This window comes from Vipera ursinii, assembly GCF_947247035.1.
Source record: "Vipera ursinii genome assembly, chromosome: 5".
In the NCBI taxonomy this organism is placed as follows: Eukaryota; Metazoa; Chordata; class Lepidosauria; order Squamata; family Viperidae; genus Vipera; species Vipera ursinii.
In genome coordinates, this window is record NC_139518.1 from 23673256 (window position 1) to 23696462 (window position 23207).

Here is a 23207-nt window from a genome sequence, read left to right on the forward strand (position 1 = left end):
TTAATCATGGAACAAGTGATTCATAAGTACTGAGATGAATCTCCAGCTAGACATAATGTTAAAGATTAGATAAAGCAGTGCTGACATATACTGTAGCAGATGCTTCAGATTTTCAGGATGTACTTTAAAAAACAACAAACAAATAGGAACTACAAGTATGATGAAACAGAATTAGACATAAAGGCAAGAGTTGTTCTGAGAAGCAGAACAGTATGGAATCCCACACATACATAAATCTGTTCCTGACTTTTGTAACTTTCCTAGGGCAGCAACATACCGGTAATTTGGAGTGGTAGGATAGTCCCATACTACTGACTTTTCTATTCAATCATTCATTTGCTTCTAATTCATCATGGCCCAATAGAAAAGAATTTGCTAGGAAGTGCCTCCTTGAATTCTTGTACCCTTATAATCATAATTGTAACTAGATGTTTTATTTCCTTGAATCCTTTCTGATTGCCTTTGATTATTCTCAGATTTCTTGCTTCCACACTAGGTATGCAAAATATCCAAGCTTTAGCTTCATTACTACTATTTTCAGTGAGCAAACTGGTTTGATCTCCTCAAGCTCTGAATAATTTATGGTTCCATTCACTCAATGAACTCTCAACCATGTTCTTCAACAGCAAAATTCCAAAGCATTAAATTTTCTGTTAACCTTTTTTATTGTCTTTTTGTTGCAATTATTAAATAGATTACTAGTTAGAAATCTTACCAATTTTCTGAGAGCTACAAATAAATATCCTTAGAGACATGCTGCTACTACACAAAAAACTTTCTTCTCTTTCCCTTGCCCTTTAACAGAGATGACCCATCTCAAAATGGTATACTGGAGAAAGGACAATTAAAGGGGCAGCTTTTTCTTATGTGCTCTGGAAGGAAGGTTCAGAAATCTTCTTACATGAGAGAGGATAATTGTTTTTCGGGTTTCTGAAAGTGGCATGCTAGAAAAAGAGCTAATTTCCCCCCCCCCCTGAAAATTACAAAGAAGAGATTTGTGTGAAATTGTTTCGATACTTTCAGATATTGATGCGGCCACCAGGGGTCTTTTTTTTTTTGATACTGCCAGGTGAAATGGATGCCATATCTGCACTACAGGGAACAAACGGACTGTCAGGAAAGTCCCAATATACCATTGACCTATAGTGGAGCCAGGGTAACCAATAGTGAACATGCTATAGTTGTCATTGGAAATAATATTTTTCATTCTATTGTGAATAATATTGACTAATTAATATTGTCTAATATAGGAGAACATGAAGAATAAAGTTCAACACTACAACAGAATTTTCTGTATTAAAAGTGACCATGCTTTTGGTTTCTGGACAAGATGTTTATCAGGTTCTTATTAGAAATGTTTTGAGGGTGAACTTTTACAACCTTTATAAAACACAATGAATTCTATCTGACAAGAGAGTTGGAAAGCTGCCAACATAGCATCAATACCTAAAGAAGAACAATATTTTACTTTTAACAAGAAACTGTGGGTCCATATCATTATTTAATAATGACAAGATGTTTACAATGGTTCTAGCTGACAGATTGAAAATAATTTTGCAAGAATTTATTCATGAGAATCAATGTGGCTTTTTACCCAAAAGACAGTTAAAGGACATTAGAAATGTGTTGGACATTTTGGAGTAATCGAAGGAACATAATGAAAACCAAGTTCCATTGATTTTCTTAGATTTTGGGAAAGCCTTTGACAATTTGATCTGGGATTTCTCCTTCAAGGTTTTGGGAGATATGAATTTTAACGAGAAGTTTATAAAATGGGTAAGATCAGTTTACACTCCATCTAACAAAATCCTGTGAGCTACAAAAAAGAACAAGACATGGATGCCCATTATCTCCTCTATTCTTTATTTTGGTTCTTGAAATACTGAATACAGAATTGTAGAAATAATGATTAAAAAGGAATGTACAAGTTAAGGGCTTTTGCAGATAACTTGGTGTTGGTTCTGGAAGATCCCTTAAAAGAAACTGAAATATTAATGGACAAATTAAAAGAAGGCGAAGATGTCAAAAATATGAAACTAGAACATCAAACAGAATTGATGAATAAAATGGGTCTTAAGTTGAGCAGAAGGTAAAATATCTGGGTATCACTATGACAAATATTAAGCTATGTTATTTAAAAAAAACTATGTTAAGACCTGGAGTCAAGTTAAAAAAGACATGTTAAGGTAGGAGTAATTACAACTGTCATTACTGGGGAGAATTTGTGATAATAATTAATGTCTTGTCGGGAATGATGATTTTGTTTCAGACAATACCTGTTGTTACAATGAATACACCATTTAAACAGTGACAGAAGGACACGTTAGTCTGATTATTCAACATTTCAATTCACAGACTGTATTATGCCAGAAGGTAATTCTGATTTTATAATAGAATGTGACACAAAAAATGTATCCACTGTTGCTTCGCCTTATGCAAGAAGTAAGTCACTATATTATTCAATCCAACAACGATTTTTAAAATCCTGGCTTAATAGCAAAACATACCAATTCCTACAGTAAGGGTTCATGAATACACTTTTAACACTGAATTATTGGGGAAAGAAAAGTCCTTTCTATCCAGCAACCTTGTTCCATCCTGCATATACCTTGGTAGTTGGGGACCCTCCAAAGCATTTTTGAGGCATACTAAAGGGCAAAGAACAGTTCAGCTGGATATCTTATGTAAGTCTTTCTTCATAATTGATTTTCTTCACCACTGCTTAATCTTATCAAGAGTGAATACCCGGTTTTGAAAATGGTGAGCAGAACCTTTCAAAGATAAGAGATTATCAAGTATAATAAAGACAAAGATTGTAACAGAAAAAAATTATTAGGAATACCATAAATTCTCAACCATCTCTTCCTCATGGCAAGTATGACTCACAAATATGAAGCTGAACAACTCAGCCCAAAGTTACTGGTTTCAGACAGCAGGGCTTATATCTGTAATGTTACAGCTGCTTTTCTAAACAAATAAATGGCATTAGGAGATCAAATCATGGATACTTCATATCTTTACATTGGAACTTAATTTAGCCTGCTCATTTCTCTGGTACATTGAGCAGCCTTTAGATATGCACTTACTGTACTATTGTTGTGTGGGCCAACACAGATCTTTTTAAATGGAGATAAAGTTATAGGTCCTCAAGTTATCAGTGGCAGTTGGTGAAGATCAGAGCTAACTTCTAGCTTTCAGAGCTGGTTCCCAGAAAACAACAATGGGAAAACCACTACCTCCATGTCATAGCTTTGGGAAATTGATGACCTTGAGTGAGAAATAGGATGCAAGGCAAGACAGATCTTCTAATTCAGGAGGCTCTTAAAATGTTTGTGATACTTGTTTGCAAACTCTCTTTTCACAAAGAAATGTGCACAACTACTACTTGGCTAATGTATTCATCGGCTAATAATATAAAACAGTAGAAGTAAACAAAAGTATAAATAATATAAATAGCAGCAAGAATCCAACCTTTTATTTCACTGATAAAGTGGTGGCTCTAATTATGATTTTGAGACCCATATCAGTGTCACAAGGAGTGTAGAAGAAAGAAGGACATTTTGACTCTGTTATTAGTCATTTTACTTATGTTATGGTAAGTTGCCTTGATTTGGCTTCTGGGTGTTTCATCTTAAATGCATCCATAGAGAACTATAATAGAATTCTATAATGAACAATCTCAGATGCATCCAAAATTAGATAAAAGGGGAAATTATTAAAAAGCTAGGGATACATTGGCATTTTGAATCAGAGAACTTGATTCATTAAAGATCCTTATGGTAGTCAAGAAAGAAATAAAATTAAAAGAAGTCCTGTTTATCTACTTTCAAGCTATCAAAGTAGATAGCTTGTGTGCTTAATTTAAATCACAAGGGTCTGCACTGAAAGAAATCATTTCATTCATGACAAATCTGATGTTTTCCATGACTGATCAACCAAATAAACTAATTACATGAAAGAATGTTTAAGTCATATATAATGACTTATATAACTTTGTTAACAGGCTTAAAGAACTATAAAGGAAATATATTTATATAGAACTATATAGGAAATATTTATTTATTTATAGAATAAGTAAGTAAGTAAATAAAGGGGTTATATGGCCTTGTCTTATGCAAGTCTAAATTCTTTGCTTTGGTGCCAAAATTCTCAGAACATAGGACTGGTTTAGCAAATGCTGCTGACACACAGCTGCACTAAGAAAGAACAGATGTGAGCCAGACATTCAAAGCAAGTAGTGGAAAGATAGCAAACAAACTAACCAACACATACTAGAGCTGAAACTGCCTTGACTTTGCAATGTTTCCATTGCTGGTTTACCTTCCTACTCTATTTACTGAAAAGTAGATGTTTCAAGTGAATTTAAATGTCATTTCAGCAGCAGTGGGGACAATGTCTCTGAGTATAGAAGTCATGAAGTAGAGTGCTCCAGTAGATATAGAACTTTTTTTTTAAATGTCAGCCAGAGAACTGTCATCCTCCTACTACAATATGCTCAGAAATGTCTACAGTGTGGAATTCAGAATGGATGAGCTAGGCAAGCAGATCCCTGGCAATAACAGAAGTGTGCTCCATATGCCTTAAGAAACTATATGATCATTCCTGTTCAGTCCAGTGTTCTGTTTTCCCCCTATGCTTTCTCCCTTAAAAACCTAAGAGCATATACCAGGGGCATCCATAAAGGGCAAGTGATGACATGAGATACACCATGGCTTATACCAGACACCTATGGTACACATCAGAACATGGACTGAAGAATACCAATACTAGAGTTTCTTTGTTTTCCCCAAAGACAATCTCCTACATTCCCACTTCACAGAGTAAGTCCACAAGACTATTTCATCTCATCAGTATTGAGTGTTTCATATACATTCTGCTACATGATGACAACCGTGCATTATCACACCAGGAAAGCTGTCAGTTGTCAAGCCTTCTACTTGATAAGGGCTGCTTTGTAACAAATACTTAGAACATAGAAGTGACAGAGAAAGTCACATGTAAGTACTTTATCATCAAAGGAAGATATGTGAATAACACCTTAATCAACATAAGGAAGCTGAAATCCTTCCCTCAAAGAATCTGATAACAAATCCCCATAGGCAACAACTGGTCAAGGATAATTGAACTTCCCTAACCAAAAAAGGGGGGGGCAACTAGTAGTAGTTTTCATCTATATGCATACATCAACTAAACATTCAACTCTTCCACTTGTTTGGAGAGTAAGTTACAATTGGCTGGGTTCAGAAATTGCACTAAATCACGTTTTTTTGCTTCTGACTTAATGTGTGGTTCTAGTCCTTGGCTATAAGAGAAGAAAAAAGTTGACATTTTGGAGAAAACTAAACCATTACCACAGCAAGCCAAAAAGCCTTAGATAATCAGACCACTCACCATATGACTTTAGAACTTAATTTTTGAATAAATCACAAGTAGGTAGAATCCACAAACTAAGCCACAAACTTTGATTTACCAATGACAATATTTGAGTTCAGACAGACCATATTTTAGCTTAACATTTTCAGTGACTCTTTCACTGAGAACTATGAATGGGTGAAGATGACAAACCATCTTACATTCTTACTAACGTAAGTAAATCAGATGGGTTAGAGAACATTTCTTTTTTACTGTGAAATGTTTAGAAAATATCAGCCTGAGACTGGGACCCTTAATGAGCATAAGACTCTTAAATCTCAGGGTCATGGATAGCAGACCTCCAAGGTCCCTTCTGTTGTTTTGTTAGGTTGTGGGTTATCACTATCACACCAGATGTATGCAACTTGCAAATGCATTTAAAATATTAGAATGTATTCATATTTTCAGAAAGTTGGAGAAAGGAAACTTGCATTTCTATACAGTTAAGTACTCAAGGCACTTAATTTCAATGCTCTTGTCACTGCTGTATCAGAATGGACCACTGCAATGATCTTTATATGGGGCTGCCTTTGAAAATTGGTGCATAGTGAAACAGTTCACAAGCTGACAAGTAATAGTCACTACAAGCATATAATAGCAGTGTTATGGATGCTAAATTAATCTACATCTGGTAAACTAGAAAAGGGTGCTGCTTTTAACTTTTAAAGCCTTACAAGGCCTGACTTGAAAATACCTTCAGACTGCCTTTTCCAGATAAAACCAATACACTCCATCAGATGGGGATAATTAGGGTTGCCTCAACTTACAGGGTGAAATGAAACAGTTGAGGGTTTAGAGTCAGCATTTTTCCATGGTGGTCCTCACCTTACAGTAAAGCTTCCTTTCCAGAGTTTAGGAAGTATCTATTCTCAAACCTTTATTTATTAAATTCATATAATGATTCTTTCCTTCAGGAAGGGCTTGGAGATGGATCTGTTCCGCAGGGCATTTAAAATCTAACAATATTAGCTACAATTGTGGGTCAGAAGCATGGTTTTTATCCTCTGAATATTAAACTGCTACTCTGATATTTTATTTTTGATTATACTGTACATTATTGTTTGGTTATACCACAGAGAGTTGATCTGAAATTTATGGAATAAATGTAGTAAATAATGCATTTACTCACGACCATCGAAGTTTCCTAAAGATCAGAATACAAGTAACCTAATGTGTACTAAAAAATAACTAAAAAATAACTTTGTGGTCTAGAAAAACTTTCTGCAAAAAACAGGAAAGACACTACTCCCCCCTCAAAAAGAGTAAAGCATAGAACCAGGCCTAACCTCAAGATATGTACCAAAAGTGAGTAATTCAAAGCTATGTTATAATAGATGTAGGGAGTATACCTAGGAGAAGAATGTAGGAATTCATCAATAAAACAGGTCAATAAAAGCAACTTATTAAGATCTGAACTACTCAGAATTAGCTTCATTTTTTTTACTATGTGTGTTACCTGCATGGAATCAAAGAAAGCAAAGAAAATGTATCTTATTTTCATTTGTTTGTTTTACCATCCTCCACAAACTTATATACTAGAATGATATTGAAAAATACAGTACTTGGGAAAGTGTCTTTGAAAAAAAGACTCCTGGAAAGTGGTAAGAGAACAAAGCAATTGCCTAATACTACCAAAAAGATGTCTGTTTCTGTAGACACAAAAACTTTTAATCATTTAAGATGCACATTTAAGATCAGAGAAGCTAAACTACTACAAAGCTTCCCTTTTCTATTTGCAAAATGACCATCTAAGAATAAAGTGGAATTCTGTGGTGAATACAGAACCCTATAATACTGGCAAGGTGCTTAAATAAATAAAGTATTTGAAAGGAGTAGGGGACACCAAGTAAGGCAAGTGTCTTCTTCCTACAGTGGCTCTCAATACCAATGTTGTAGTTTGAGAAATATTCTTGTCATCATCTGAAATTCTTACATCACATTTGTTTTCCATAAAGAGCCAAGAATATACATATAAAACATTTATGTTGTCAGCTCCATAAGAAATTTTCAAAGAGACATTGCTCTTAACACTAGCAGAATGACTCTTTTTGACATAGCCATATTCCCAAATTTAAAATCCAATACAGGTAGTCCTCGACTTACGATAAAAATTGAGCCCAAAATTTCTATTAAGTGAGACATTTGATAAGTGAGTTTTACCCCATTTTATGACCTTTCTTGCCACAATTCTTAAGTGAATTACTGCAGTTGATAAGTTACTAATCTGGTTAAGTGAATCTGGGTACCCCATTGACTGTAAAAAGTGATCATGTGATCCTGGGACATTGCAATGGTCATAAACAGGAACCAGTTGCCAAGCATCTGAATTTTGATCACATGATCCTGTGGATGATGCAAAGGTTGTAACTCTGAAAAGCGGTCATAAGTCACTTTTTCCAGTGTAAATACAGAACTACCTGCAGTCTGTATGTAGCAAAAGAACATTTATAATGGTAGGGTTTAGAAGGAAACATCTAATTCTAGTTGCAAATATTATTTATATCAAGAGCCAGAAAAATATATTTAACTTCAAAAATACAGCCCAAATACACCCCAGGAGTCTCAGAATTCATTTTAAGATGCATAAAAAAGATGTAACTTGCAATTTTACCCACCCTCATTCATTCTAGTGCTTTTGTGACTAAATTAAATCTCATTAACACAAGAGTTTTGAATCAAGTTAACTATGCCATTCCTGTTATTATGTTAGCTACACCACCCCAGCTATTTTCTAATAAAGAAGTTCTTATGAGGTGGTTCTGAATCTTTGCAAAACACACCTGCATTTGGCTGGCAGACAGGGTACTTCTTTTTGACTTTGATCTAAAGGTGCTCAGACATAACAGATTTTGGAAACTCTGAAAATGGCAGTGTTTGGGGAGATAGAGAGGTCTGTGATATACTTTAACTGTTAAAATCCAACTGTTCAAAAGTTTTTCTTTTCATTGAGCAAACACATTTTACGTTTACCTTATTTTAGGAAACTGCATCAATCATTAAGCTACATCAAAACAAGCCACTGAGGCACTAAAGATATCCATTCCCAACACATTTTCTTGTTCCAAGGTGAGAACCTTGAAAAACATTGCTTCAGAGACAAGTATGCATTTAAACTTAATGTACGTGTGTGCACGGGGAGAGTCCAAGGCGATCCCTCAATAAACAAAGTTTAAGAGGAGGAAAACTGATACCCGCGCCCTGCTCTTCTGATTTGCCCCAAACCCCGAGAACTTCATACAGCATTCTTGGGCAAAGAATTTACTAGTTTATGGACACGAGCATGAACTAACTTGTAACTTTAGTTGAGAGGGAAAATAAGGCTCTAAAAAGGCGGGCGGGGGGGGGCGGGGAACCCGTAACACCCGGTTGGGGATTGAAGTACGGTAGTAGCAACGAAAGTGAGACCGATCGCCTCATTTCCTCAACTCTCCCCGCCGCCCCCTCTCGCCTTTCCTCTTTCTCTCCCGCCACGCGCAAAAGGGGAGAAGGGCCACGAGGCTGCCAGGCGTGCCGGGAGTAGCCTCGAGGCAAGGGAGACCGCGCTAGCAGCGGAAATGTGCCCGAAGGGGAAGGGACCACCGCCGAGCAGCGGCAGACTTCGAGGCCGGGCGCTTTCTCCCCGGTGCCCGGGGTTGGGGTGGTGGGGGGGGGGGAGAGCAAGTGCCAGTCACCCTTCTTCGTGCCTCTCCTTCCTCATCCCTCCGCCCTCTTTCCCATGTGCCCGGCATGAAGCCTCCTCCCGCCGAGGAGGAAGGGGGAGACAAGAGCCAAAAGGAAATGCAGCCGCTGGAAATGGGGAATGAGGGAGGGGGGGGGGAACGCGCGAAAGGAAAGCCTGCTTCTGTTGTAGACGAAGCCCGGGCGTGAGGGAGGGGGAGAGAGGGGGAGGCAGGTCTGCCCTGGCCACCGGCTCCCGCTTCTTCTCCCACGCACAAAGCTCCCGGAGGAAGGTGGCAGGCCAGGGAAGGCACGGCGCGCTTGGCTGCGAGGCTGGCTTCTCTCTCTCTCTCTCTGTCTTCCCTTCCCTCCCCTCCCCTTTCTCGCCCGCCTTCCCCTCTCATCTTGCCGTCCCTTCCGCCGGCGCGGCACTGACCTTGGCTTCTCCATTGCACAGAGCCATAGAGCCGGCTGGAGACAAACGCCAGACGTGGGGGGGGGGGGGGACGACGAGAAGGACGAGCGAGCTCTCCGCGCCCCTCCGTCTGCGCCGAACCCAGCAGGGCGAGAGTCGAAGCTGCCCGCGGAAGAACCGCTAACGCCGCTGAGGTTCTGTCTCCGCCGCCGAGATGAGCTAATCCCGCCGCCCGCCCCGCCAAGACGCGCCTCCCGCGAGGAGGAGCCGGGTCCCCGCGACCCGCCTTCTTCGGGGCCGACCGGGCGTGCGAGAGAGAGAGAGAGAGAGAGAGAGAGAGAGAGAGAGAGAGAGAGAGAGAGAGAACGGCAAGCGGCCGCGCGCCTAGCCCGCCTACTGACGACCGACCGAGGCGCCAGAGGAGGAGGAGGAGGGAAATGAATACATAAAACGCTGCTTCCTGGAAGTCTTTTTCAGCGGGAAAGGCGAAAGGAGGAGGAGCAGATTAAACATTTTGTTTTGTTCTTTCAAGGAGGATCTGGGAAGGAGCAGCCGCGGGGTGAAGAAGCAACACCCAGCGCTCTCCTAACTCCCTATCGGCCTATCCCGTTTCCAAAAGGGAATAAATAAAACGGGCCTGAAAAAATAACGAGTACCCGTGGTTAGAACTGTCAAGAGCAGGGGGTCTTCAAACTTGGCTCTTTTGTGACTTGTGGACTTCAACTCCCAGAATTCCTCAGCCAGCCATGCTGGCTGAGGAATTCTGGGAGTTGAAGTCCACAAGTCACAAAAGGGCCAAGTTTGAAGACCCCTGGTCAAGAGGCTGGGACTTGCAAAAAGAAATCTTTTTATCTTTCCCAGTGGCTTTAATATTCTGCACTCAATTAAATAACGGGGTACTTTTTCTTGCGTAACCATGAGGAGAGGTGAATGCCTGTGAAAAATATAATCCCCCATCTTCTCACATCTCTCTTTTTGTCAAGATCAGATGTGTTATCTCTCCAATTTAATTATTTTGTTCTCTTAAGATGGAAGTTTCCCTTACAGTGGAAGCTGATTCTAGTATAGAAACTAATGCAAAAGAAACAGTTATGAGTTTAAACTCCTTTCTTCTGATTTACGGAGATCATCTCAAAAATTCTTATTACAGTTTTTCCCCTTCAGCCAAGCAGTAGGATAGGCCAAAGTGAGACTTAGCTACAGTACTGGTCAATGTCACTGAATCGGTTTCAGGAAACTGATCAAATCCCTTCTGAAATTTGTAACTAAGCTATGGAACTTCACAGACCATGACTAGTGCTTGCTAGTTTAAAAACAGGAAACAAAACTGGTTTGTAAATTATTGAGCATAGAGAAAACAGTATCTAATCATAACAGAAAATAGTATTTAAAAATGTCCACTTCAGAATTTCCATCCCACTAGTATGCCATTACATACATTTAATAAATTAAAAAATATATTACATTTATTTGCTACCCATCTCATTGTAAGGTTCACTTATTATTATTTATTTATTATTTGGATTTGTATACCGCCCCTCTCCCGAAGGACTCGGGGCGGTGTACAGGGCAATTAAAACACTATATACAACACATAACATATAAAAATTAAAATAAATTAAACAAGTAGCCCTGAACAATAAAACACATTCTAAAATTTTAAATTTTAAATCTAAAATCCCAGTCCCTCAGTCCAGGCCGGCAAGTTCAAATAGCCAAGTCTTCAGGTCGCGGCGGAAAGAGCGAATTTCACTGTGACCTGCTCCCAAATGTCATAAAATAAATAAAATAGGTTGCCTGCATCAAAAGGAAATAGACCCCCATTGCTGAACTCAAAGGCCTTTACCTATTCTTGAGTTGCCAGCATAATTTGTTGTCACCCATTATCTTTCCAGTTTTTCCAATCTTTGGACTTCCCTTCATTGGAAGAGCAGAGGATGTTTTGGGCTCTATTTGGACATATCTTGAAAGAGATGTAAGTGAAGTGTTGTGACATCACACATACCTACAAAAAGAGCAGCACTTGTGGTACAGCGGCATTACTCTGCTTTTACTGTTTGGATAAAAGTTTTGGATCCTGTAGATGTCTCTACCTGAGTTTCAAGAACTAATCCTTAGTCAATCTGATCAACAGAACTTCAAATTATTTGAAATCAACATTGTTATGATCATAAATGGGAAACATGAAAATTGGGATCTCACCCAATAAATTCAATATTTGGTATTCTAGGCAGCATTTCACCTCCTTGATTAAACAACATTGGTTGTATGTTATAAAAAATATATTATTACCTTAGATGCTATCCATTTAAATAAGAAAAAAGAAACCATGTTTTTGGTACTAGCATAAGGGCAACCTGGCCTTCTCTCTGATGATGTGCCTTAGGATCAACCGTTTGACTGTGGCTTTCAAAGGTAAAGTGGCAAAGATCTGATATGGCATAATGGATTGTACTACTTCAGAATCTTGGGGGGGTGTCAAGGAAGGACACTGGTTGAAATGTTCTGTTCTGGGGAAGAAAAACAACAAAAAGTAACTTCATAAGTCTAAGGGCGGTATTGTGTAGGACGAAATGATTAATGAACTTCACAGAAATGCTACATTTGGATATGTCACCAGGATTTGTTTAACACAGGCTGAAATGAGTTTAGCTAGTTTATGGTATCAGTACAGTACATAACAGATAGTATAATTCCATGGCATTTTTTTAGGTTGATGGATACTCAGGTATTCTTATAAGGGTGATAGCAAAGTTTCCTTTATACATCATAGAGAGTCACTAACAGCTCCTCTGATTACCCTGTGCCTCACATCAAATAGCCATGTTCATCAAAAGTAACAGCTATTTATACATTACCCTTAACATCCGCCTGCAGATTGAAGAGACAACTTCCCACTGTCCCAACATGGTCTCAGTTTTCCAGCCAAATATGGAAAGTGTTTTTTCAATTATTAGATGATCACTTTGGTAAGTAAACAGGACAATATGTCCTCCAGGAGGGAACAATCTGCATATGCAACAGGTAGGTGTGTGGCAAAGTTCATCGCAGTCTGCAAATACAGCCAAACTGTATTCACTTCTTTCACAATTCTCTACATGTTCAGTCTGAGAGTTGACTTTTGTGACAATTCATCCCCATTTTCAACTTCCACATTTTGCTGAACGAACAATAGATTTTATATGTTCATCATTACTGGAGTACCTGAACCTGAGATCAAGATCTACTAAGTTTTTCAATAATTAATATACTTGTACAGGTGCAGTAGCATGTGCCTAAAGCCTATTCCTTTCTTTAGCTGAATGCAACAAAAAAGATAAAAGAAAAAAATTATTGATATAAAGGATGAAGCTAGAATAAGCTTAAAAGTCAAGACTTGACAATCAATGGAATATTGCTCCCACTTTCTGAATACATGTTAGTTAAAGTGATGATAGATTTATTATGATGTTCAGTTAAGTAAATCATAGTTCACTGGTTCCATGTGCCATAAAAACACAGTCAGGTTGAACATCAGGCTGGAAGCACATTTTCCAAATTCTTTTTCTAGCAGCTTCCCTTAGAAAAAGCTGTTTTTCCTATTTGGGAATCAGGCTGGAAGCGACATTGTAATTTAAGAATTGGCTGCCCCAGAAGATATTCACAACTATCTCTCCTCTTCCTTGTCACAATAGACCAGGGGTAGGCAACCTTGGCTCTTTTATGATTCGTGGACTTCAATTCCTGGCTCAGGAATTCTGGGAGTTGAAGTCCACAAGTCATAAAAGAGCCAAGGTTGCCAACCCCTGCAATAGACCATGACTGTAAATCAATTGTAGGTACAGTAATTGTGTAGCTTTTGCAATATTCACTTTATTGTAGGAATATATCTGTACAGTCATATTTTCAGCTGATGTAAAACCATTCAAAAGTACGTAAAAATCATTCAATAGCTTTGACTTCAGCAAATGTTTAACAAATTTGATCCACTTTTGATTAACTTGGCAAATTAACAAGAGTGAAGTTCAAGGTTGTGTGATTGTTTGAGTAATTCTACTTTTTCAGTTCACTGAGTTTACGAAAGGAAAAACAGATGTTTTCAGCTGCAGTCACCAAAATTACAATTTGCTATAAAGGCTGAATTCCATGATCCGGAAAAAGCCCTTCCTGTTCCAGAATTTTCTCAGGGTAGCACATGCCTTATTCCAACTTTTCATATCTAGACTGGAACATCATTCAGAGAGGCTGTAACTCAGTTTTCATTGACAAAGTTTTCCCTCTGTTATTATTAAGAACTCTGTACAGCTCTACTTTTTCTAGCAGACAAAGACCTTAGATAATTACATTTAAGAATGTATTCATGCGAACAATTTTCTATGTCCTCAGATTTAACTCCTGGGGCTTTCCCTACATCCTTTTTTTGTCAATGGCCATGTTGCTGCCGGATTTGTTTTTCATTCCTTCATAGCCAAATTTGATTCAATCTTTAGTGTGACTATGTTTTTTCCTACTTTACTATTATTCTACCACATTCTCAAATAAGTCCTGGGGTTTATGGCAGTATCATATAATAACAACTATAAATACCTTCTTCTTATTACAGGTTCCCTAAAATAACAAACAATGTCAAATATTAAAAGATCTCTTAAACAGCACTGTTTTTTCATTGCCTTCTTAAATGTGGAGAGAGAGAATACTATGAGATCTGTCTAGGAAAACTTTTTCAAAGGGTTAGGGCCATAACCAAGAAACACTTTCTTGTTCTCCCACCCATCCAAAGGCTCATAGAGATGACACTCAGCATCTCCACATAGAATGCATAGATCAGACAGGTACCATCTACTTCAAGCAGTAGATGCATATACAGTATCTGGGCACCAAACCATATATGGCTTTAGAAACCAAAGCCATTTCAAATTATATTTGCAAACTAGAAACTAATGTATTATATACATTATATACGTAGAGTGGCCTTTATATATGTAGAGTGGGTGAGCTGCTGCATTTTGTACCATGTGCTGTGGTTGCTTTTTCTCAGTGCCTGGAGGCTGTAGAGGTCTAAATGGGCAACAACAGGCCTCAGCTATACCCAGGCAAGATGGAGTAGCTATTGGTGCAAAGGACCTCAAGATCAAGTTGTTTATCATTGTTAACGCTGGATGGAGTTGCACTACCCCAGACAGATCCCGTGTCAACTTGATGGTCCTCTTGGACTGACAACTCCTGCTCAAAGAGCAGGTGGCAGTTGTGGCTAGGAGACCTTTCAACATAGTCAGAAGTGAAACCAAGTCTGGGGTTTCCACCCAAGTGTTACAATGTTATAAAGTTGAACTTCCCACCCCAGCACTATGTAATTATCCAAGTTCCCCAATAGAATACTTTGGTGGGCTTTCTAACAGAAGGCTCAGCCCGCCAAAGGTCAGACAAGCAATGACCTGGGTTCCCATGGGACAAATTATTGTTTAGTCTAACCTTAAATCTACTCATCCCCCCTCCCAGTACTGTGGCAACCGAAAACGAAGAAAAAAAGTATAATTGCAAAGGACCAAAGGACAAATATGTGATACTTGAAAGTCAGCAATTTTATATTTGGGTTCTTTAAGAATTCTTGAAGGAGTGCCATCTGGACCTCCTCTGGTGGAAAGACCGGGTAATCTGTCAAATATTCCAAGAATATCTCCTGAGAAGGTCAAATATCAGTTCTTTATCTTTTATGGTAAATACAGATGCCAATATTTCATTCAGTTTATCTGCAATCTCCAGATCTTTCTTAAGTATTCTTTCCACTCTTCTTGTGCGATAGCTCAATTTCTACCTCGCTTTGTTTTTCTTCATTAAATATACTTAAGGAAGCAACTGTTTTCCCCCATGATTTCTTGCAATAATATCTTCAGATACTTTTTCTGCATTCCACTTTATCTTGTTTCAGTTCTTTGTGCCCCATTTTGCTCTTCTTGTTAGAATTGGCATTCAGTTCCTCCCATTTCTCTTTAACTTTACAGGTTCTTGAACACTACTAGAAAAAACATGCTGGCTTCTTTCCAGACTTGGTTAAGATTGTTTTTACTCCATGGAATACAATCCAGTTGAGAATCAGTTATCAATCATCAACAGTCCTAAGAACCAAACTGGCATAATTTTCATTGTATAATGCCCTCTAGATAGGGACTAAAATAAATGAATACGTTGATGTTGTTTTAACACAAAATCGAGAATTTAAAATACTAGGATATTAAAGCTATACCCAGATTTAACTGATAATCCTTAAATCTCAGATAAATTGAAAGATAAAAAGGGAAAGTATAGAAAGTGGAAAGAGGGACAAATAACTAAGTCAGAATATCAGCAAAGAGCCCAAGCCTGCAAAGATGAAGTGAGGAAAGCTAAGGCTCTAAATGAACTAAGGCTTGTGACCAAAGTCAAAAATAACAAAAAAAAGCTTCTTTCAACATGTAAAAAACAAGAAAAAAGTTAAGGAAATGATTGGTCCATTAGTGGGGGGAAGTGGCAGGAAGGTGACAAGCAACAGGGAGAAAGCAGAACTATTTAACTCATTTTTTGCATCTGTCTTTACATAAAGGGAAAAAACAGTCCAACCTACCAAAACCAGTGCCATAAAAAACCAGAATAGAAACGCAAGTTAAGATAGGCAAGAAAATGGTAAGTGAACACCTGTCCAGCCTAGACAAGTTCAAATCACCAGGACAATATGGATTATACTCCAAGATTATCAAAGAACTGGCAGATGTGATCTCAGAACCACTGAACTATATTTTTCAAAGATCCTGGAGCACTGGGGAACTATCAGAGGACTGGAAAAGAGCTGATGTAGTTCCCATCTTCAAAAACGGGAAAAAAATAGATCCAGGAAACTACAGACCTATCAGCCTGTTCTGGGAAAGATAATCAAACAACGAATCAGCGAACACCTAGAAGCAAACAACATCATTACTAAAAGCCAACATGGGTTTGTCAAAAACAGATTATGCCAGACAAATCTTATTGCATTCTTTGACCAAGTGACAAAATTAGTGGACCAGAGGAATGCTGTGGATATAATTTACTTGGACTTCAGTAAGGCATTTGATAAAGTAGATCACAAACTACTACTTGATAAGATAGAAAAATGTGGGTTAGACAGCATCACCACCAGATGGATTCGTAGCTGGCTGACTGGCTGTACTCAGCATGTGGTCCTTAATGGAACTGCATCTACATGGAGGGAAGTATGTAGTGCGGTGCCCCAATGCTCTGTTCTGGGACCAGTGCTCTTCAACATCTTCATCAACGATTTGGATGAGGGGATAGATGGGGAACTCATCAAATTTGCAGACGACACCCAGCTGGCAGGAATAGCCAACACTCCAGAAGATAGGCTTAAGATACAGGAGGATCTGGACAGAGTTGAACACAAAGCGCTATCTAACAAAATGAAATACAATGGTGAAAAAAGTAAGGTTCTACATTTAGGCAAGAAAACCCAAATGTACAGGTATAGTATAGATGGTACCTTGCTCAATAGTAGTAACTGTGAGAGGGATCTTGGAGTGGACAATCACTTCAATATGAGCCAGCAGTGTGCTGCAGCTACCAAAAAAGCCAACACAGTGCTAGGCTGTATTAACAGAGGGATAGAATCAAGATCACATGAAGTATTAATACCACTTTATAATGCCTTGATAAGGCCATACTTGGAATACTGCATCCAGTTTTGGTCACCACAATGTAAAAAAGAAGGAATGGTTGCTGGAATTGGGTATGTCTAGTTTAATAAAGAGAAGGATGAGGAGGGACATGATAGCAGTGTTCCAATATCTCAAGGGCTGCCACAAAGAAGAGGGAATCAAGCTATTCTCCAAAGTGCTTGAAGGCAGGACAAGAAGAACAGATGGAAACTAATCAAGGAGAGAAGCATCCTAGAACTAAGGAGAAACTTCCTGACAGTTAGAACAATTAACCAGTGGAACAACCTGCCTCCAGAAGTGGTGAATGCTCCAACACTGGAAGTTTTTAAGAAGAGACTGGACAGCCATTTGTCTGAAATGGTATAGGGTTTCCTGCCTGAGCAGGGGGTTGGACTAGATGACCTCCAAGGTCCCTTCCAACATTATATTATTATTATTATTATTATTATTATTATTATTATTATTATTATTATTATTATTATCGTTGTTGTTGTTATTGTTATTATTATTATTAATTATTCTCAGCCATATGGAAAGCTAATTCATAACTAATAACGTCTTGAGTAGATGCTTTAATCCTGTGGCAATTTTCTTTGCAAGAAAGTTCATTGTCATTGGCTTGAATAAAACTTCAGTAATCTGGAAATGGATTACTGACTTGTCGTGGCGAAGGGGCTTGCGTAATTCAATGAAGCTATGAGCTATGCCGTGCAGGGCCACCCAAGACGGACAGGTCATAGCAGAGAGTTCTGACAAAATGTGATCCACTGGAGAAGGAAATGGCAAACCACTCCAGTATCTTTGCCATGAAAACCCTATGGACAGTACCAAAAGGCAAAATGATATGACGCTGGAAGATGAGCCCCTCAGGTCGGAAGGTGTCCAATATGCTACTGGGGAAGAGCAGAGGGCTAGCACTAGTAGCGCCAGAAAGAATGAAGCAACTGGGCCAAAGCCGAAAGGACGCTCAGCTGTGGATGTATCCGGTGGTGAAAGGAAAGTCCGATGCTGTAAAGATTTTTTCTCCATATGAACCTGGAATGTAAGATCCATGAATCAAGGAAAGCTGGACGTGGTCAAACAAGAGATGACAAGACTGAACATCGACATCTTAGGTATCAGCGAACTAAAATGCGTATAGTCAAGGCTATGGTCTTCCCAGTTGCAATGTATGGCAGTGAAAGTTGGACCATAAAAAAGGCTGGGTGCCAAAGAATTGAGGCCTTTGAACTCTGGTGCTGGAGAAGATTCCTGTGAGTCCCTTGGACTGCAAGGTGATCAAACCGGTCAGTCCTAGAGATCAACCCTGACTGCTCTTTAGAAGGCCAGATCCTGAAGCTAAAACTCAAATACTTTGGCCACCTAATGAGAAGGAAGGACTCACTGGAGAAGAGCCTAATGCTGGGAAAGATTGAGGGCAAGAGAAGAAGGGGACGACAGAGAATGAGGTGGCTGGATGGAGTCACAGAAGCAGTAGGCGTGAGCTTAAATGGACTCCAGAAGATCGTAGAGGACAGGAAGGCCTGGAGGAACGTTGTCCATAGGGTCGTGATGGGTCAGACACAACTTCGCAGCTAACAACAGAAACAACAACAATCTGGAAACTTCAGTGGTTCTTTGGTAGTTTGAAGGAGTTGGATATTCCACAGGCATCTTTTCCAAACCACAATACTAAAAGGAGGAACAGTGCCATGTGACATCACAACATACATTCTATTCTTCAATAATAGGATTGTAAGTTGTGGAGTTTTTTCCTGGACCCCTTACACCCCAGTCCCTGTGGGTGTCCACATGTATTTGAGCTGTAATAGAAGCACTCCCTGCCTCTTTTCACAACAATTCTTAACTGTTTCTATATCTCAGCTATGTCCTATGTCCTAATCCAGTCTCTTTTGACGTTGCTGTGGAGGTTTTGTTCATGGGAAATTGATTCATATTATGTCTCTGTTATTTCCAGATACCCCTGGTGACAAATATTGATTTTATGTTACATAAATTGCTATTGTGTGCTCTGAAAAGGATGACTTCAGAATATTGAGTAAAATAAACAATCACCTAAGAATGCCTTCTTTAAAAAAAAATAAAAAATCTATGCCTCCTTGAGATCATAAGATTTTTTTTAAGGATATGCAGAATTTGTATAGAACAGGGCTTTTCAACCTTTTCACCCATTGTACCACTTTTAGGATATGGCAACATCTGAGTACCACCAGTCGCCTAGCAAGGGGTCAAAAACTTGATGACCAAAAAAAAAAAGGAAAAAAGTGATGAAGTATAGGTAGTCCTCAACTTACAACAGTTCGCTTAGTGACTGTTCGAAGTTACAATGGCACTGAAAAAAGTGCCCCCCAAGCCACAGCCGACCAAGACACCTCTCTGCCTACCCGGCGGTGCTCTTCCTCCTGTCCGAGGTTTTCATTGTTGTGAGCATTTCTGTTGAGGATTGGCAGCGGGGGTGGGGTAGGGGGTGTTTGGGTTTTATTCCCCCCATCTGCTGGGTGGTTGTAGCAGTTTTTGGTCACTTCACATGACCTGGGAAACTGTGACCATCATAAATATGAATCAGTTGCCAAGCATGTAAATGTAAATCACAAGACCCTGGAGATGCTGCAACATTCCAGCTGATCGGTGCTTCTTCTGGGCTCAGCAGAAGTGTCAAGATCAGCGCTGAGCTCCAGCTGGAGCCTGGCACTGATCCTGGCACTTCCAATGAGCCCTGACAGCCCCAAAGAAGCGCTGATCCTGGTGCTTCCGTTGAGCCCTGACAGCGCTGCAGCTCCAGCCATCTCTTGCTCAGGTTTGTGCAGTGCTACTACTGCTTCAGCTCATTCCCCTCCCCCACTACCACTTTTCTAGGATGGTTGCGTATCATCTGCCAGGTGCCAATGTACCACAGGTGGTACCTGTACCACTGGTTGAAAAGCCCTACCTTAGAGAACCCCCATGTCAAGATAGGTGGCAAATAAATTTAACAAGAGATGTCATATTAATTCACAGCTCAGCAGAACTTGTGATGCTGATTCAGTGACATCCTTCTAGGTTGTCATGATATAGTTAAGCTCATTTTACGTACCATATGTATGTGTGCCTTTGACTTCTGGTGACTGCTTGACCTAATCTGGGGAATTTTCTTGGCAAGATTTTCAGAAGTGGTTTGCTATTACCCATTTCAAGATATTTGATCTATGCATCCTCAAATGCATGGATCCAAGAGAAGCTATTATATGATATCTGAGGCAGAAATTCCAGCACATAACTCTTCCCTTCTCTACCATAAAACAACTATGTATTAAATAACTAGTATTTGATTGCCTAGTTATGATACAGAAAACCAGCTGCATCATACAGGAACTTCACTCTGCCTAATTACAGCACTGGCACCCAATTTCTTATACTCATATATTGCTTCATTTAATACATGTAAATATTGTACCTTTAAAATATAAGCACCCTGGTATATAGCATCCCTTTTATATATACGTTAGAATGACAATTACATGTTTGATAAAACATGGTTTTTTGAGTATATTTTTAAATTTTCAGTTATGATTGTTCAGTATCCCCCTTCTCCTTGTGTACCCATGTTTTTATATAGCTAACTATATAATATTTTCATTTAGAAGATAGTCTCTTTGTTAGTGCTTGTGATCAAGGATTATTGGAAATATTTTTTTAACTCACTGTTTTTCAAACTTGGTTTAATGTGTGTGAATGTCAACTATCAGAATTGCCCAGCAGCATGAAAAACAACTAAATCAATATCATTTCCCATATGTGAAAGATATGCTTTTAGAAAACTACAATTCTGTCTTCCAAATTAGGGTTGTAATTGTCTCTGAGTCTCACTGCACTCAACAAGACTTACCCCCAGTTAAGTGGATATTAATTTGTTCTGACAGTTATTTGGCAATTGGCACTGGAGAATTCACTAGTCACAAAATTAATGTCTGATCTTTTTCTTTTATATTAATATATTCTGGAAACAAAAGCCATGCAAGTTAGCAAATGCAGCACTGTTTACCTAGAACCCAATTTTCATACCTAACATAAAATATGTAAATTATATACTGTGGCTTATCTCATAGCTTAATTCATCACTATGTTGTTTCACTTCAGAAATTATATTTAATTTATATTAGAGCGGCCTTCTCCAAGAGTAAAATTCTTGGATAATTTAACTTAGAAGGAAGTCCTAATCCAACCCCAATATGGATTATTTAAAGATTTAAATGAAATGATTAATCTGTTATCTGAGCTTTATCTTTCTTTACATAATAAACATACTAGCTTCATATAAATGCTAAGTCAAAGTGTGTTGTGTTGTATTAACCCACAAAACATGTATAGCACAGGTAAGTCTCTTACATTCAAAGATAAATTCTATTTATTCTGACAGTGCTTAACTCCTGGAAAAATGCAAAATATATTGTGCTTTCCTTCAAATAAGGCACGACATATTTACTAGTAGTTAGCAATCATGCTATATTCAATTAACTCTGATTTCTAACCTAGTGTAAAGCAACTTAGCAACTTTTAATATATGTACATTTCAACTCCCAGAATTTCCTAGCTGGATACTACACTGAAGCATGATAGTCTACTTTGTGGTTCAACAAATTGTTCAAATACAAACTGTCTCTAAGCAATTCTAAAAAAGGATTGGTGAAGAAAGTGGGAATCAAGACTATAAAAACCACCTCAAAACAAGTGGTGGATGTAGTCTAGTTGATTAAATGCAACAGTCTAATGACTTTATCATGATTCTGGAGAAAGGCACAAGAGCTTATGCTCACCTGAGAATAAGCCCTAGTGCAGGGGTGTCAAACTCAATTTCATTGAGGGCTGCATCAGCATTGCGGTTGCCCTCAGGGGGCCAGGTGGGTGTGGCCTGGGTGGGCGTGGCCTACTGGGTGGGCATGGCTAGAGTGTGTATGGCTTACTGGGTGGACGTGGCCAGCTCTACATCATTTGCATCAAGGGTGCCTATGGGGGCCCGGGCAGGAGTGGGACAGATCTGAGGGTCTCTGGCAGAAGGAGGGTTTCTGGGCCAGGGCCAAGGCAGTGGGGGCCGTTCCCTCACTGTTTCCAGGATGGCTTCGCGGGCCACATGAAACCACTTCGCGGGCCGGATCCGGCCCCCGGGCCTTGTGTTTGACATGTCTGCCCTAGTGGAATGACTCATAGGACTTGCTTCTAAACATATATAAAGTTGTGAGATTGTTTGTTTTTTAATCCAGTGTCCTCAGGCACTTCTGCCTGCAATCCCTATCATTCATAGACAAGGGCTACTGCTCGATGAAGGGTATTTCAGTTCAGTACCTCCTGAGGGTAGCAAATTTGCTATGGCTGCCTTAACAAAACAAAATTAAGCTAGCAGGTTGCAATATCATCCCAGAAACAAGCATTGTAAGAAATCACTTCTTTATTTGTAAAGATTTATAGGGGTATAAGTCATCAGGATTCAAACATTACTGATCACTGAAGTGTGGCTTGCTCCAGAAAGTACTCAAAGCTATAACTGTGTTGTCTTTAAAGCCCCGTAAGACTTTAATCTTTGTTGTATTGTAGTAAACAAACAGTCCCATGCATTGTGAAAAACATCAAAACAGACATTCAAGGGTTCAAAGGGTTGTGTTACAGAGGATTTCAGAGCTCTGCCTTTGAGTGAAGTGGCTATGTTCCAATGACATATTTATCCACAATTACTTTGGCCAATATTAAGTTTTCTGAATTCACACTGCAAACTGGACCAAAAAAACCAACCAACCAATCAATCAATATGGATTTGCAACACATTTTGGACCAACATTTCTTAAACTTTTTTTCCTCAAGAGCCCTTTCTGCTTTTAAAAATTAAGGACTCCAAAAGAGATTTTGTTGTATTGGCTGCAATTAGTCATATTTACTGTATTAGAAATTTAAATTGATTCATTCATTGCCACATTGTTTGATTTTAATATTGTATTATTTTTCAACATAGGCTGGCACATAATTCTGATTTGGAGGATCCCTGAGAGGGCCTTAGGGAAATCTCAGGGGTCCTAGCACTAAGAAACACT

The 23207-nt window shown here is 39.0% G+C and overlaps 1 protein-coding gene across 1 annotated transcript in view; it reads right to left on the reverse strand.

The window, feature by feature from the left end:
- The window catches only part of GMPS (guanine monophosphate synthase), a 45678-nt gene extending 35970 nt beyond the window's left edge, over nucleotides 1–9708 (reverse strand). The window contains exon 1 of the mRNA XM_083364985.1: nucleotides 9506–9708. Within this exon, the coding sequence (XP_083221111.1) occupies nucleotides 9506–9532 (27 nt within the window). The 5' untranslated portion in view covers nucleotides 9533–9708. The remainder of the gene's footprint in view (nucleotides 1–9505) is intronic.
- Between the last annotated feature and the right edge of the window lie 13499 nt (nucleotides 9709–23207).